The sequence below is a fragment of the Camelus bactrianus genome, chromosome 20, assembly GCF_048773025.1.
Source record: "Camelus bactrianus isolate YW-2024 breed Bactrian camel chromosome 20, ASM4877302v1, whole genome shotgun sequence".
Lineage (NCBI taxonomy): Eukaryota > Metazoa > Chordata > Mammalia > Artiodactyla > Camelidae > Camelus > Camelus bactrianus.
Window position 1 is genome coordinate 33,357,332 of NC_133558.1, and position 13,066 is coordinate 33,370,397.

Consider the following 13,066-nt stretch of genomic DNA (forward strand, 5'->3'; position numbering starts at 1 on the left):
GGGCTGGAGAGCGGACCTGGCTGAGCCTCAGTATTGCGAGCCCATAGCCACAGCTACCCGCTCCAGGCGCTAGACAGCTTGGTGTGGGAAGCCTAGGTTCCAGCGAAGTACAGCTCAAACACTGCAAGTCAAGAAACCCACCGAAGAGGCAGACATCGGTGTGCACTGCCTCCTTCCTGCCCTCTCTTTGTGAAATGTTACTTTCAAACATTTAAGGGTTATTCCGAGGTAATGGTGTTCAAATACCTGGTGCCACTGCTAAATGGTCCCCACCTCCCACCCCCCATTCAGCACTGTTTCCGAAAAGGAAGAAGGAAAACACAAAAGAGGGGAAAAATGGGTTGGCTTGAGGAGTGGAAGACAACATTTTACCTAAATGTAGAATCTTGCCACATGTCTTTATTTTCTTGTATTTTTCTTAAATATATTGCCAGTTACTCCATTTCTTTATGATGGAAACTTGGGGCTGTCCATCATGGTTATTTGTTTTAAAAGCTGCTGAAAGTGTAAGCGACTGCCGGGTGTTGCCTTTCAAAAAGGGGGAAAGAACCCAAATTCATGTAAATATGGAGAGAGGAGTATTGTTCCCACTTGGGCAAAGGCAGACACCCCAATCTGGGTGAAATTGATTTGGGTGCTCGTTGGAAAAAGCAGCTTTCAGCATCCAAGGAGTGGAACCAATAGGAATGAACACTTGTGTAAAAGGAAGCTTTAATTAATATATATTTCTATCTCTAATACACACTCATCGGGGCTAGAGCTTTATCTTCACAATAAAAATGTGTGCAAATGCTCTCTGCAGAGATGAGTCCTCACCTCAGTCGGTATAGAAAAGCATGATAAAGGTTGGAAAAAATGGATAAAAATGTTGAAAGAACCTCCAGTTCCTTATTAGGCGAAGATACAATATTTATTCCTTGTCTCCTGGGATAAATCTCTTCTGCCTATTGTCCTCCCAGTTCTCAGTGCTGATGCTTAATTTTCAAAACTTCTATATTACCAAGGGACCTACGACATCAGCCAAAGAAATACTCAGCAAGTACAAAATCTGTTCCAGGGAGCTGCTTTTGTGCAGAGGGAAAATTTTGTTCCTACAGGTTTTTAAGTGGGTACGAGGCAAGGAGCTATCTGATCCGGGCAAAGCCATTACAATTTAGATCTCTATCTATAGAACATTTTTTTTCCTTAAAAAAAATTGGAAAATACAAGAAGTTTGGATTTTTTTCCCGATTCTTTTTTTGGAGGGGGAAATTGCATCGTAAGCTTTCGGAGAAACCCAACATGTCAACTACCTTTCCGGGACTAGTCCACGATGCCGAGGTATTCCTTTTTTTTTTTTTTTTTTTTGAGCGCGCGCGTGTGTGTGTGTGGCGGCGGCGGCGGCGGTGGCGGCGGCGTGGCAGCTTCCTCCGTCTCTAATCTATATTGGACCGTTACGTTTAATTATAATCTGGCTTTCGGGGGAAGTTAAGGAAGGAAAGGGGAGAAAGTTCGTTATGACATCTGTCGCCAGGAAGGGCAACTCTCTGCCACGTTAAGAAACATTTGCCATAATGAGGGGGAAAACATAATCCTAATAATAAAGAAAGGGAGGAGGGGGTGAGGAGAAAGAGATTGAGATGGAAAAAAGATACTCGGAAAGGCAAAGTAAAGAGATTGATAGTGGGGGAGCGGTAGGTGGACAAGGGGGGGGGGCGGGTTGGGAACATGCACCCCTTTTGAAATGGGCTTATTCTAGGAAATTGAAGGAGAAAAGGGCGGGGGGGGGATTCTTTGCCCCAAATGGTTAAGAAAATGAGCGAGTTGGACTATTTGCACAGACTGGATTTTTTTTTTTTAATATTTGGATGATAATTTTGAGCAGCTCTGGCGGAGCATCCCGGCGTGGACTGCCGCGGCATCTCGGTGTCGGCAGCGGGTTGGAGTGGCCAGCAGCGGGCCCGCGCGCTGCGCGTGTGGACTGTCTGCTTCTGCTCCCCGCAGCCCCGGAGTCAGTGGCAAACCTGGCTCCCGGCGCCCGGCTCCCTGCGCAAGTTGGGCAGGGGCTGTGTGTGCGTGTGTGTGTGTGTGCGCGCGCGTGTATGTGTGTATGTGTGTGTGTGTGTCACCCGCACCTATATAGGGTGGGGGATTTTTTTTCCGCGCTCTCGACTGTGAGGACGAGGCCGCCCACCCCCCGCCTGCCTGCTCGCAGAGGCTCCCCGGCGAAGGCGCGGAGCCCGGCTGCGGCTCGGCCCGAGCCCTGCGCCCTCGCGCCCCTTGGAGAGCCGGAGGACGCTCCTGGCTCCGCGAGAGCCGCGCCTCGGTGGCAAAATGACAAACCTCAAGTTTTTCTGCTCTCCCTTTTCCCCCTCTTCCTTCCAGATACGTCACGACGGATCAAACAGCTACCGTTTGATGCAGCTTGGCTGTCTGGAGTCCGTAGCCAATTCCACTGTCGCCTATTCCTCCTCCTCCCCTTTAACTTACTCCACCACCGGCACCGAGTTTGCATCCCCCTACTTCTCCACTAACCACCAGTACACCCCGCTCCACCACCAGTCCTTCCATTACGAGTTTCAGCACAGCCACCCGGCCGTCACTCCCGACGCCTACTCTCTGAACTCGCTCCACCACTCGCAACAGTACTACCAGCAGATCCACCACGGGGAGCCCACCGACTTTATTAACCTGCACAATGCGCGGGCGCTCAAGTCGTCCTGCCTGGACGAGCAGAGGCGGGAGCTGGGCTGCCTCGATGCCTACCGCCGCCACGACCTGTCCCTCATGAGCCATGGCTCTCAGTATGGAATGCACCCAGATCAAAGACTCCTGCCAGGGCCCAGCCTGGGGCTGGCCGCCGCGGGAGCCGACGACTTGCAGGTAAATAAGCATGCAGCGAATTTGTCTGCGCCCTCCCCCCTTCGCCCTCCCCCTCCCGCGCCGTTACTACTCCGACTGCTAGCCGTCTCCTCTTTCTCCCTCTCTCTCCTTCTCTCTCTCTCTCTCTCTCACACACACACACACACACACACACACACACACACACACACCCCACTTATGGAAAGTTATCAAAACAATTAGAGGAGGCGTGTGCCACGCTGTCCCTCTCATTGGATAGGGCCTTTCACCTGGACGCTCAGGGGTCCGGCTAGCTGCGGGTCCTCTACTTTCGGCTGGTTTGTACTGAGGTCTTTTGTGAACCCAGGTTTCTGTCCCTGAGGGGATGCAGTGAGGGAGATCAAGGGGGCTGGAGTTGAGCCAACTGGACTCAGAGTAAGACCCGATAAGTTGATGACCAATCGCACCCTCAGTCTACGCGCTTTGCTGAGTCTACCCGCGTGTCCCAGGCGTTTGTCCCGGACTGAGCTTGTGGGGAACTTACTGTGATTTGGCGGCGGGGTTGTTTGTTCTCGGAACACTTAGGGGACCCTGAGCTCTTGCAAAAGTTTCACCGAATATCCTAGATTGCAGTGGAAAGTAAAGAATCGCAAAAAAAAAAAAAAGTCTCATAAATTTACCCCAAGAAAAGGATCCACACAATGCACTTGGCCAGGGTGTGGGTTTGTGCTTAACTGTCACTGCCTGAGGAGTGCCCAGTCCTGTCACCCAGCTGGACGATTCACAACTTTAGTTTTTCTCTCCAAGCCAGTAACGTCATATGCAACTCTTTAAAAAGAAGGAAATTTTTAAAAAGAAGGAAATGAAGAAATAAAGAAAGGGAGGGGGGAGAGAAAAGAAATAGGGAGGAAGAAAGGAGAAAGGGGGGAGAGGGAGAGAGAAAAATAAAGGGAGAAGGAGAGAAATGGAAGGATGGAAGGAAGAAGGAAGGAATTCACATACTGTGAAGGCCATCATTCAATCAGACAGATATCTCTCTCCCACTCTCTCTCTTCATGTATTTTTGTACATTGTTTGCCAACAATAGAATTTAAAATCATGCAGACATACTGTCATAGCCACATTTCAAACACATAAGTCCACAGATGTCCCAAACTGAGCCCAGAAGACATGAATTTGTGTCTTCCTTCAGCTGAAAGTGCGGCTCTCCCTGCGAGTCCCCACAAAGCTGGCCATCTCCTCCACCGGCTCCAAAACCAAAGGGGAGTTGCTGGAAGAACACAAGTTGGAGACATACGAGGTCCCTTGTTGCGCACAGAAAATCTTTCCCCCTCATTTACCTCTGAGCAAGGGATTATTTTAAAATTAAAGTGAGAGCCCTCACAGTGCCAACAAAGAGCCACAGCCACACGATCGGCTCACAAGAAAAAAGATTTGGCTCTCTAAACCTTGACTTTCTACATTCATATGCACGAAATGATTTTATACGCTCAAGGCAAGTTTTACATTTTTCACAAGGATCCCCTTGTGTCTCAAGAGGAAAAAAAATCTGACATTCAATGCTTAGCTCAACTAAAACCTATTTACTCCTTTTAATAGCCACGTCTGCTGCTGATTTTTTTGTATCTGTACAAATTTTTTTTCTGTGCTAGGCACAAAGCCGGGTATTTTTCAAAAGAGGGGATTAGAACATTTGCAAGCACCAGACAAAGAGCGAATCCCGTGCAAAAGAACACCGTAGTTTATCCAATTTTCGACTTAGTGCCATTCAACTGGTCATTTATGCAATGTCATCCGACCAAACAACATGTTTTACTTAGGAGGGGGAGAAGTTTGTTAAGTGAAGAGACCAAGATTCGTTTCTTCCAAGAAAATAAACATCTTAAACGGTGCGCCAGAGGCTGGGAGGGAAAGTGGTTCCCTCCCTTGGAGAGCTTCCGGGCCTTTTACCTTCTCCATTTCAGATATTTTGAAGCCTTTATTTTCACCCTCTGTCTTTTCGATAGTCTTAATCTCCTTTCCCCGTTTATTACTCATACTGAGAGAATGTTCATACTGGGAGCAACACTCCAAGAAACTAGGAGAAACAGAGGAGAATGGTGTATGATATATTCATGTATCTATGTCTAGAGATGTGTGTGAGTATATACATGTACCCACAGATATAGATAAATGAAGCAAGTTGGAAGTCTGGCAAGTTATTTTCTTCCACTCCTCCTGGACTTAGTTGTCAGAAGGGAAAAGAAAAAGAAAAAAAGTCATAGAGACTTTTAAAAAGAGAAATGGGGAGGGGATGTGTGGGAGCAACCCGTCTCTCTCCTTTTATTTCTTCCTTTTTAAAACATTCATCAGCATCTGCCTCATTTCAAATGCAACAAATGTAAATATACTTTTCCCTGCACAGAATTTTAAGTGAAAGTCCAATGGTTTGGAGGGCGGTCTAAGTCTGCCTAACAGATGCAAACAGTCTTGTGGCTTCAGTTCCATCTTTGAGTCCCCTAAAAAGATTTGCTATGGCCAACAAAGGAAACTGTCACACCTTTTCCCATCACTGCTTTAATTTATGCCCAGTCTCCAAGTTTTTTTTTTTTCATATTGATTTGATAATCACTTTAAGGCAGAACATTTAAAATAAGAAAGAGCCCGTGAGTAGGTTGAAAAGCGGGGTCTTACAGGCCTGCCTCAATATGGTGAAAATGGGGAAGCGAAAGGAAGCCTGGGCTGTAAAGGTTGTTTTGTAAAGTGGGTTTTTATTATGCACCGACTCTCTCCGCATTTACTTAACTCTTCACGGGCTGTTGGATAGGTTAACACCCTTCAAGGCCTCTTTCATGTCCAATACCTCGTTTGTTTGTAAAGGAAAATGAGCCTTTAACACATTTCGACTCAGGGAAAAAAAAAAAGACACAGAGAGAGAAATTTTTATTTTTTCTTAATCAAAAATCAGTAGACCTTTTCCTCCTTCCCAGCTCAAATGATCCCTCCAGCCATTAAGAGCCTGAAGATCTACTGTGAGTGATGCTGAAGGTGCTGCCTCTATAAGACACATTTTGGAGAGCATTATAGGATGCACCTACATCTGGGGTAAAACAGAACCCTCATAAGATATCTTGAATTCTGCACTTGAAATAGCTCCTCTGAGCTCCCAAGAAACCCACAGTGCCAGACTTGACACTTCTGGTGTAATTTGCTCCACGCAGAAAGTGCCGTGGAAACTGTCTATATATATGCTATGTGCCTTGATGGGGACTCAAAGGGCTTCTCATTCTCTTATGCCAAGATAAAAGGCACTCAGGCTCTTTGAAGTGTAATATTGTATGGTGCTGTAAAATGCATACCTTAAGATTTATACAACTTTTAGATTGTGGTTTTTCTGGCAATTTTTTTCCCCTTAAAATTGTGCGTGCTACCAAACTAGCTCCAGCTCAATGGTTGCATTTAAATGTCTACTGTGGGGTTATGAGGATATAGGGTTCAGGGTTGGGGCAGGTTAAGACTGTTGTCACACCTGTTAGTATCTATATGAGTGATTTTATTTCTTTCTCTTTTCTTAAGGGCTCAGTGGAAGCCCAGTGTGGGCTTGTTCTCAATGGCCAAGGTGGAGTGATAAGAAGAGGTAAGTAAAACATGTTAAAGCTAAACGTTCTTCTCTCACCTGTTACCTTGTTTTGAAGGTCTGGTGATGTTTTTAAACATCACATTCCCCCATCTGATGATAAAGAAAACAATTTCTTGATCAATTACTCTTGTCCCACACAGGCATACCCACATTAAAAACCTCCCTTCTTCCACTGAGGCTTGAACACAGATTGTGTCCAAAAGACTGTGACAGAAAAGATTTGCTGTTCCTCAATAGAACAGTGACACAATCAAAGTTAGAGGCAAAAAAGAAAAGGAAAAAGATAAAAAACCAAACCAAACCAAAACAAAAAAACCCTTCTCACACCCCCTTCCCCCATCACCACATCCTCGAGCAGAATTTCTAGTTTCTTTTAGCCCTAAATGTGCCAGCCACAGCCTGGGTGTTTGAGGTGATGGTGTTAGCTTGAGGCTTTGAAGGATTCTGTGAAAGGCTAAATTCACTGGGCTTCAGGGAAAGCTAATGAAACACCAATACCGCAGCGGCCCTTATATTTCCAAGTGTCCAGAACATTTCTTTCTTTAAGGGATGTTGGGAGGAGGAGGCGGTGTTAACTGTACTGGATAAAGCTTTCTTGTTCCCATCTGTTGAGGAAAACATCTGAATCCAGAGCTACCCATGGAACTGGAAGGTGGGGGGAAGGCCAGAATGGCGAGCTGTTGATTTCAGCTCAGACACTGAAGGGGGCTGCATCTCAAATGCTCCATTTTTGACAAAAGGTTTTGAACTATGACATTTTCAGGGCCTCAAGGCAGTGCCGATTTTGCTGGCCTCCCCATTTAACTGTACCCAGAGCCTCTGAAGCTTATTTTCCTAGCAAGCTGAGTAACCCGAGGAGCACACAAGGCAAGGGGGACCAGCTGTTATCCCAACTTCATACGAATTAATAAGATGTGGCCTATTCACCAGGACTAATTCCAGCTCCAGGGCCGCAGTTGTCTCTAGTAACTGAACCACTGAAACTGAGTCACTTCGTATGGCACCAAATAAAGGTCCTTCAGTTTCTCCTCATCCCTTTCAAGGTTTGTTGATAGATTTCAATGCTTTTCCAAAGAAAGAAATGCATCGATAGAAAGCAGTGGATTCTTTCATGTTTAAACTGCAGGCTTTACAACCTGATGTCCAATTTAAACTCCGTTTGAATTGAGACGGGAGGAAAACAGAATGTTCTCCTTTGGGAAACCATATATTGTCTAAGTCAATATTTGGAAACTCCATTAAATATAGAATGACTATTCAGCCCTGTAGTTTCAACCCATGATGATTTGAAAAAACAATTTTTTTTAACTGTTACTGTTGCTCGACAAAAAATTTTTACAATGAGCCGTATTAAGCTTGTCAGCCAGGCCAATGCACAGCCATAATGAAATGACATGAAATGGGCCCGACACTAGTGAAAACTGAAATAAAATATACATTTTGTTGGGGAGAGGGTTTAAAATACACAGTGAAAGAGGGACCAGGTGAGATTTGCTGATCCCAGTCTACTGGGGCGGTCACACCTAAGGTGAGGCCATGCGCTCAGGGCGCACGGAGATGTCGGTGGTGCTGAAGGACAGCGCCACTAAGTAGCGCCCGGAGCCGGCTGCTTCCAGAGCCCGGCTTGCGCTACTGCGCTCTTTGCGTTCAGTTCCGCACTTGCCCCAAGACCACCTTCTCAAATGCTTGGAAATTGCATCATATCGTACAATAGCTGCCGGGGGCGGAGGTGAGAATTATTCGAGGCCGAGCGCGGGAGCTGGAAGGGAGGCTGCTGTGCAAATCAGCTGAATTTCCGAAAAGAGATTTAGGGGACAGCCTCCGGAGAAAGGCCAAAACTCTCCGGTAACTACAAGATGGGAACTGCGTTTCTATGCTCTCCGAGTCACGGAAATGGTCTTCCTTAGGTGGTGTTTGATTGCTCAGGGAATTCGGTGCCACTTCCTTTCACCTAAAAATCGAGCCGAATTTATTTTAAACTAAATATTGATCTTTTAGAAGAACGGCGAGGCTCCAAGGAGAGAGGGAAGGTAACTTGAGATTTACGTTTGTGTTGTTTGACTAAACCCTAATCCTTCCCCTCTCCTCTGCGAAGGAATTCAGAGTTTAGCTGCTGAGGTTATTTCATTTCCACGTGTCTTAGAGAAAGGCCAATTAACTTGGTTGAGCCCCAGAGACCAGGGTGTGTGTCTGTTTACTCTGAAACGATCAATGTTCATGACAATTTCCAAATGGATAGCAAGGAAGTCTTGCCTTAAAAGGTGGTCTATATCCTAGCAGCCCACCCTGCTCCCTCGCCTCAGGACTCCTCGTTTTCGAAGAAACGCTAAGGAAGCCCCCTCTCTCTATTGTCGCGGTAGCTCACAGGACTTTCAGTCATATCAATAGCTCAAGTCACCTTTGTTCATCAAAAATTGAGAGGACTTTAACTCAAGCTCTCTTCCATACCACCGAATTGTGTTCAGACGGGGAGGTCTGTTTCTCTTCTCATTCAGGCTTTACAAGTGACTCTCCATATGAAATGTGATTTCTTGAAAGGCAAAACCTTTCGCCATTTTTCTCTCCTGCTGAGCTCTCAGATAAACTTACATTTCTAATGATTTCCAGAATTGACTGTGGGAGGGAAACAATAGATTTCACTTCCAAAGACTGCTGAATGCTTTTCTAGAAGGAAGACAGACCCCTAAGTGCCCTACCCGAGTTCACTAGGGAGAGGCTATCCTATTTGTAGTGGTGTTTGTGGGTTGGGGCTGGGGCGGGGTGGGTGCTGGGGGGAGGCCTCAGTTCATTAAATTTGGGCATTTCTGTTTGCAAAGAACAAAATACCATTTCCCTGACTCAATTTGGTAAGTGGCAGTTACATTGTTTTTGCCTATAATGAAGCCCGGTAGCCAAAGACAGAGGAAGAGGGGCAGAGGCGAGGTAATTACCACCTAGATAAAATATTTGCCACCGCCTCGGAGGTGCAGCTCCCCGCGCGCTCACTCCCGGTTAATGGTGTGCGCGATTTTGCCCGCAGCTCCGCCACTCCAACCATCAGAACCAATAATCTTTACTTTACCCTGTGCTTGCGTATCGATAGCTTCTCTCGCCTCCGGCATCGGCTTTGATATGTTAATATTTCTGAGTAGCAAATTCTGCAGAGATCATATTAATGTTGTACGTACAGAGTGGAGCTTTGCCTTCGTTGAATATTCAGATACTGGGTTTCAAAAGGCATCTCTTGAAGAAATGAGGCTTCTATTTACAGGAGTCGTCTGTGTTTTTAATCATTAAAAAAAAAAAAAAAGAAAGAAAGAAAGGAAAACTCACTCTTCTTTTCCCCATGAATCTTCTGAGGCTCCCTCATGGCCCCCTCCCCTTTGTCAGATGCTGGTCCCTTTCATTTCTTGCTCTGAGAATTTAGTAGTAGGAGAACAATGTTGATGACGATGACGATAATGAAGCTAATAATGGGTGAATCCAGATTGGAACCGCAGGGGTAGGGGTTCAATTGGGTAGGGGCCCGTGGCCTTCAGAAGAGGGTGGAGATGACATGAGAAGACCCAGCTCTTCCATATTTGGGTGGAAAGTGACATTTTGGCCCTGGTCTTTTTTTTTTTTTTTTTTTTCTTTGTGAAATCGGGATGGCAAACTCAAAAAAAAAAAAAAAAAAAGGAAGAAAGAAAAAAATGTAAAAAGTGAAGAGGGGAAGCTCCCTAGTTTCGCTTTGTGATCACTCTGCCTTGCAGCCCCAGGCTAATTTCAGAAGCTTAAATACCGCCATAGCCTCTGGGCCACGCGGAGAGGGAGCGGACCCGGCCACGGGCAGGCAGGAGTACTTACCGGATTGCCCGTGGCTACACAAAATACAAACTACTTTGAATCAAAACATTTTTGGGGAATTAATATGATCTGAACTCTGCACGTTTTAAGCGAGCTGGAGTTTGTCAGATCGCTTAGAGGTGACTGGCACGCCAGCGAAGGCATTTATGCTGCGGTACAAACATTGTCAGATCTGATTTAATTTCAAAAAAAAAAAAAAAAAAAGCTCCCGTGAAATGAAGCTTAGCATCAGTCGCCCGGTCTGCCAATAACAGGGTGGACGGACCTCTTCCTCTGCAGCCCTCACGGCTGCCCACAGGCAGCTCGGGCAGGAGGGTGAGCTCTCCTGTGCTTTTTTTGGGTTTCGCGAGAGCCGAGAGCTTTGGAACCGGAGTTAGAGAGAGCATTTGGCTCTTTCAGCAGCTCCTGGAAGGAGTAAGACTGAAGCGCGGTGAGAAGCCTTGTTCCTCTTTCCTTCAACCGCCAAGACGCGTCTCGGTGGCTCATGCATTGCGAAAATACTGTCAGAAATACACCTGGAGCGTCGCCTGCCTCGTTAGTCCCCCAATACAGATGCTGCAGATCCAGAATTCAGTCTCCTTTATATGAAGTTTAAAATTCACGTGCCCAAGGATCTAGAGGCACGGCTGGTTAGAAATCTTTTTTTTTCGGGGGAGGGGGAGCTACTTTTCCATAGCCTACTGCCTGCTCTCTACTTCTTAATTGCTTTAAACATCGCCAAAAGCCAAAGCACACTCTGCACCGGGAAATGGGGATTCACTTCAACCCCCATACACTATTACATATCCACAGCCAGCTTAAACCAGGAGGTCTCCCTGTGCAGACCTCCCTTTCTTTCGTAGTGCTTGGAATCTGCACCCAGAGAAGCGCATTCGGACCTGATAAGCCAGTCATACCTGTAACGACATATCCCCCAAACGGAGCAACTCGCTGCGGCTATAGCATCTGAGGCCTGCTTGATCGCAGTTAAGCCCTCATCCCTTCCGTTACTGTTTCATTACGATTCACACCTGCTTTAAGGAGGTGGGGGATGACTTGGACTGGGGTTGAGAAGGCCGAGAGGTTAGAGAGGAAGCTGCCGAGAATGATCCTACTCTGTTTACACGCGCACCTCGCAGAAATGCAGCCGTAGAACAAACGGGGACAGGAAAATCCTGTAATCGCTTACACATTTTTAATGTGTCAGAAAAAAAAAAAAAGCGATCACTGCAGATGAAGAAGGGGAGGGAAAAAAAATCCCTGCCGTCTGTATTTCTTTCATTTAAATTGTAAACATCTGTTTGGCTGTAAGGCGAACAGAACATTTATTTTGCTCTCAAGATTTGGTCTAATTATGTCAACACCGGAGCGGCGGCGAGCGGGGCGGCGCTGCGGCTTTGGAGAGGCTGCGCGCACGGGCCCGCGCCCGGAAGCCCGCCGGGGAGTATCGATCGCACCCGCGGAGCGCGCGGGGCCTCCAGCCATTACGCGCTCTGTTCCGGGAGGGGAGGGCACCCAGACGGAGCGAATAGCTTTGGAGGCAGCTTTTGGGGCGCCAGGGGAGCCGCAGTTCCTGGGAGAGAGTCCGTGCTGTTTCCTCTGCCCTAATTGCCTGGGAGGAGAAGAGGCAAAGCGTGCCCAGGCCTCGGCGCCTGGCTTTCCGATTCCGTGGCTGCGCAAAAAAGTAGGCGGGGTCTCGTCGCGCTCCGCACCCTGCAAGCGACGTCGCGGTTTAGCGACTCAACACAGTGCTCACCTTGAGCGGCCTTAACTCGTGTTGCTGAGCTCGCCTGTGCCCATTTCTAGTTTTACCTCCTCACAAGCTGCGGAAATAAGTAGGTGTGAGCATCCCCATTTTTCAGATGGACAGACTGAGGCCCAGAACTACTAGTTGGCCGGCCTCTTCCTTGCAGTACTCTTTCCATTTTCCACACCGTTTGCAGCCACGCGCAGAGGGCGCAGCTCCATCCTCGTGCTTCTTTCAGCAGCCTGGGATCTGCATCTTTGTATTTTGGGCTGGTTTTGTCCTCTACACTGCCTTTGGTTGACTTTTCACGGTAGCTATGGCAAAGTTATCCCTTTTACGTTAGCCGTGTCCTAGACCAGTGACCTTAAGTCGATGATTTCTTATGCTGTTACTGTAGCTACCATCTGAGTTTGCAGTATCACTAGAAGTAGGAAGTTCTCTCTCCAAATTTCAATTTTAAAAATAGTGACCTCCATGGAACTCTGTGCACTATGAATGGAAGAGATGTACTCTGGAGAAGTTCAGTCTGAGGACCCTGGATGTGGCACCAGAGACCACCCCCACCCCACAACCAGAGTGCTGGATCTAGAATGAATATTGCATGATTCCAATAAGAGCTGACAGGCAGCACAGACACCATGAGGAACTTCAGCTAGTGACACTGGGGAGGAACACTGTAAATGGCTTGGCATAGTTGACCCTTTCAAGGATTTCCTTCTTTGAAATCTCATCCTTGCCATCTGCAGTCTGGATCCCCTTGGAGAGGTCGCACCTTCTCAAAACCTTCATTCCAAATGCAAAACTCTGGTTCTGTTGACCTATTACTCTTTTCTTCCTCCTTAAAAAATTAACCACGGGGAAGAAAGATAGCAGGTTCCCCACGCGACTGTAAACTCTACAAGTTGCCAAACCTTTAGCCAGGACAAGAGAGTTCCCCAAGGCTGCAGCAATGCCAAGTATCAAAGCAACAGAAATTCCCTTTTAAGATGCTGTGACATAAAAAATAAAAGACTCTAAGAGTTGATGGCTAATCCTGAATACAAAATAAATCCTCCAGGCAATTTGTGTGTGCATAA

At 46.8% G+C, this 13,066-nt stretch overlaps 1 protein-coding gene across 1 annotated transcript in view; it reads left to right on the plus strand.

The window, feature by feature from the left end:
* The first annotated feature begins 1,281 nt into the window (after nt 1-1,281).
* Nucleotides 1,282-13,066, plus strand: part of TFAP2D (transcription factor AP-2 delta) — a 49,168-nt gene continuing 37,383 nt past the window's right edge. Inside the window, exons 1-3 of the mRNA XM_010973874.3 lie at nt 1,282-1,320; nt 2,365-2,862; nt 6,376-6,436. Coding sequence (XP_010972176.1) covers nt 1,282-1,320; nt 2,365-2,862; nt 6,376-6,436 — 598 coding nt within the window. The remainder of the gene's footprint in view (nt 1,321-2,364; nt 2,863-6,375; nt 6,437-13,066) is intronic.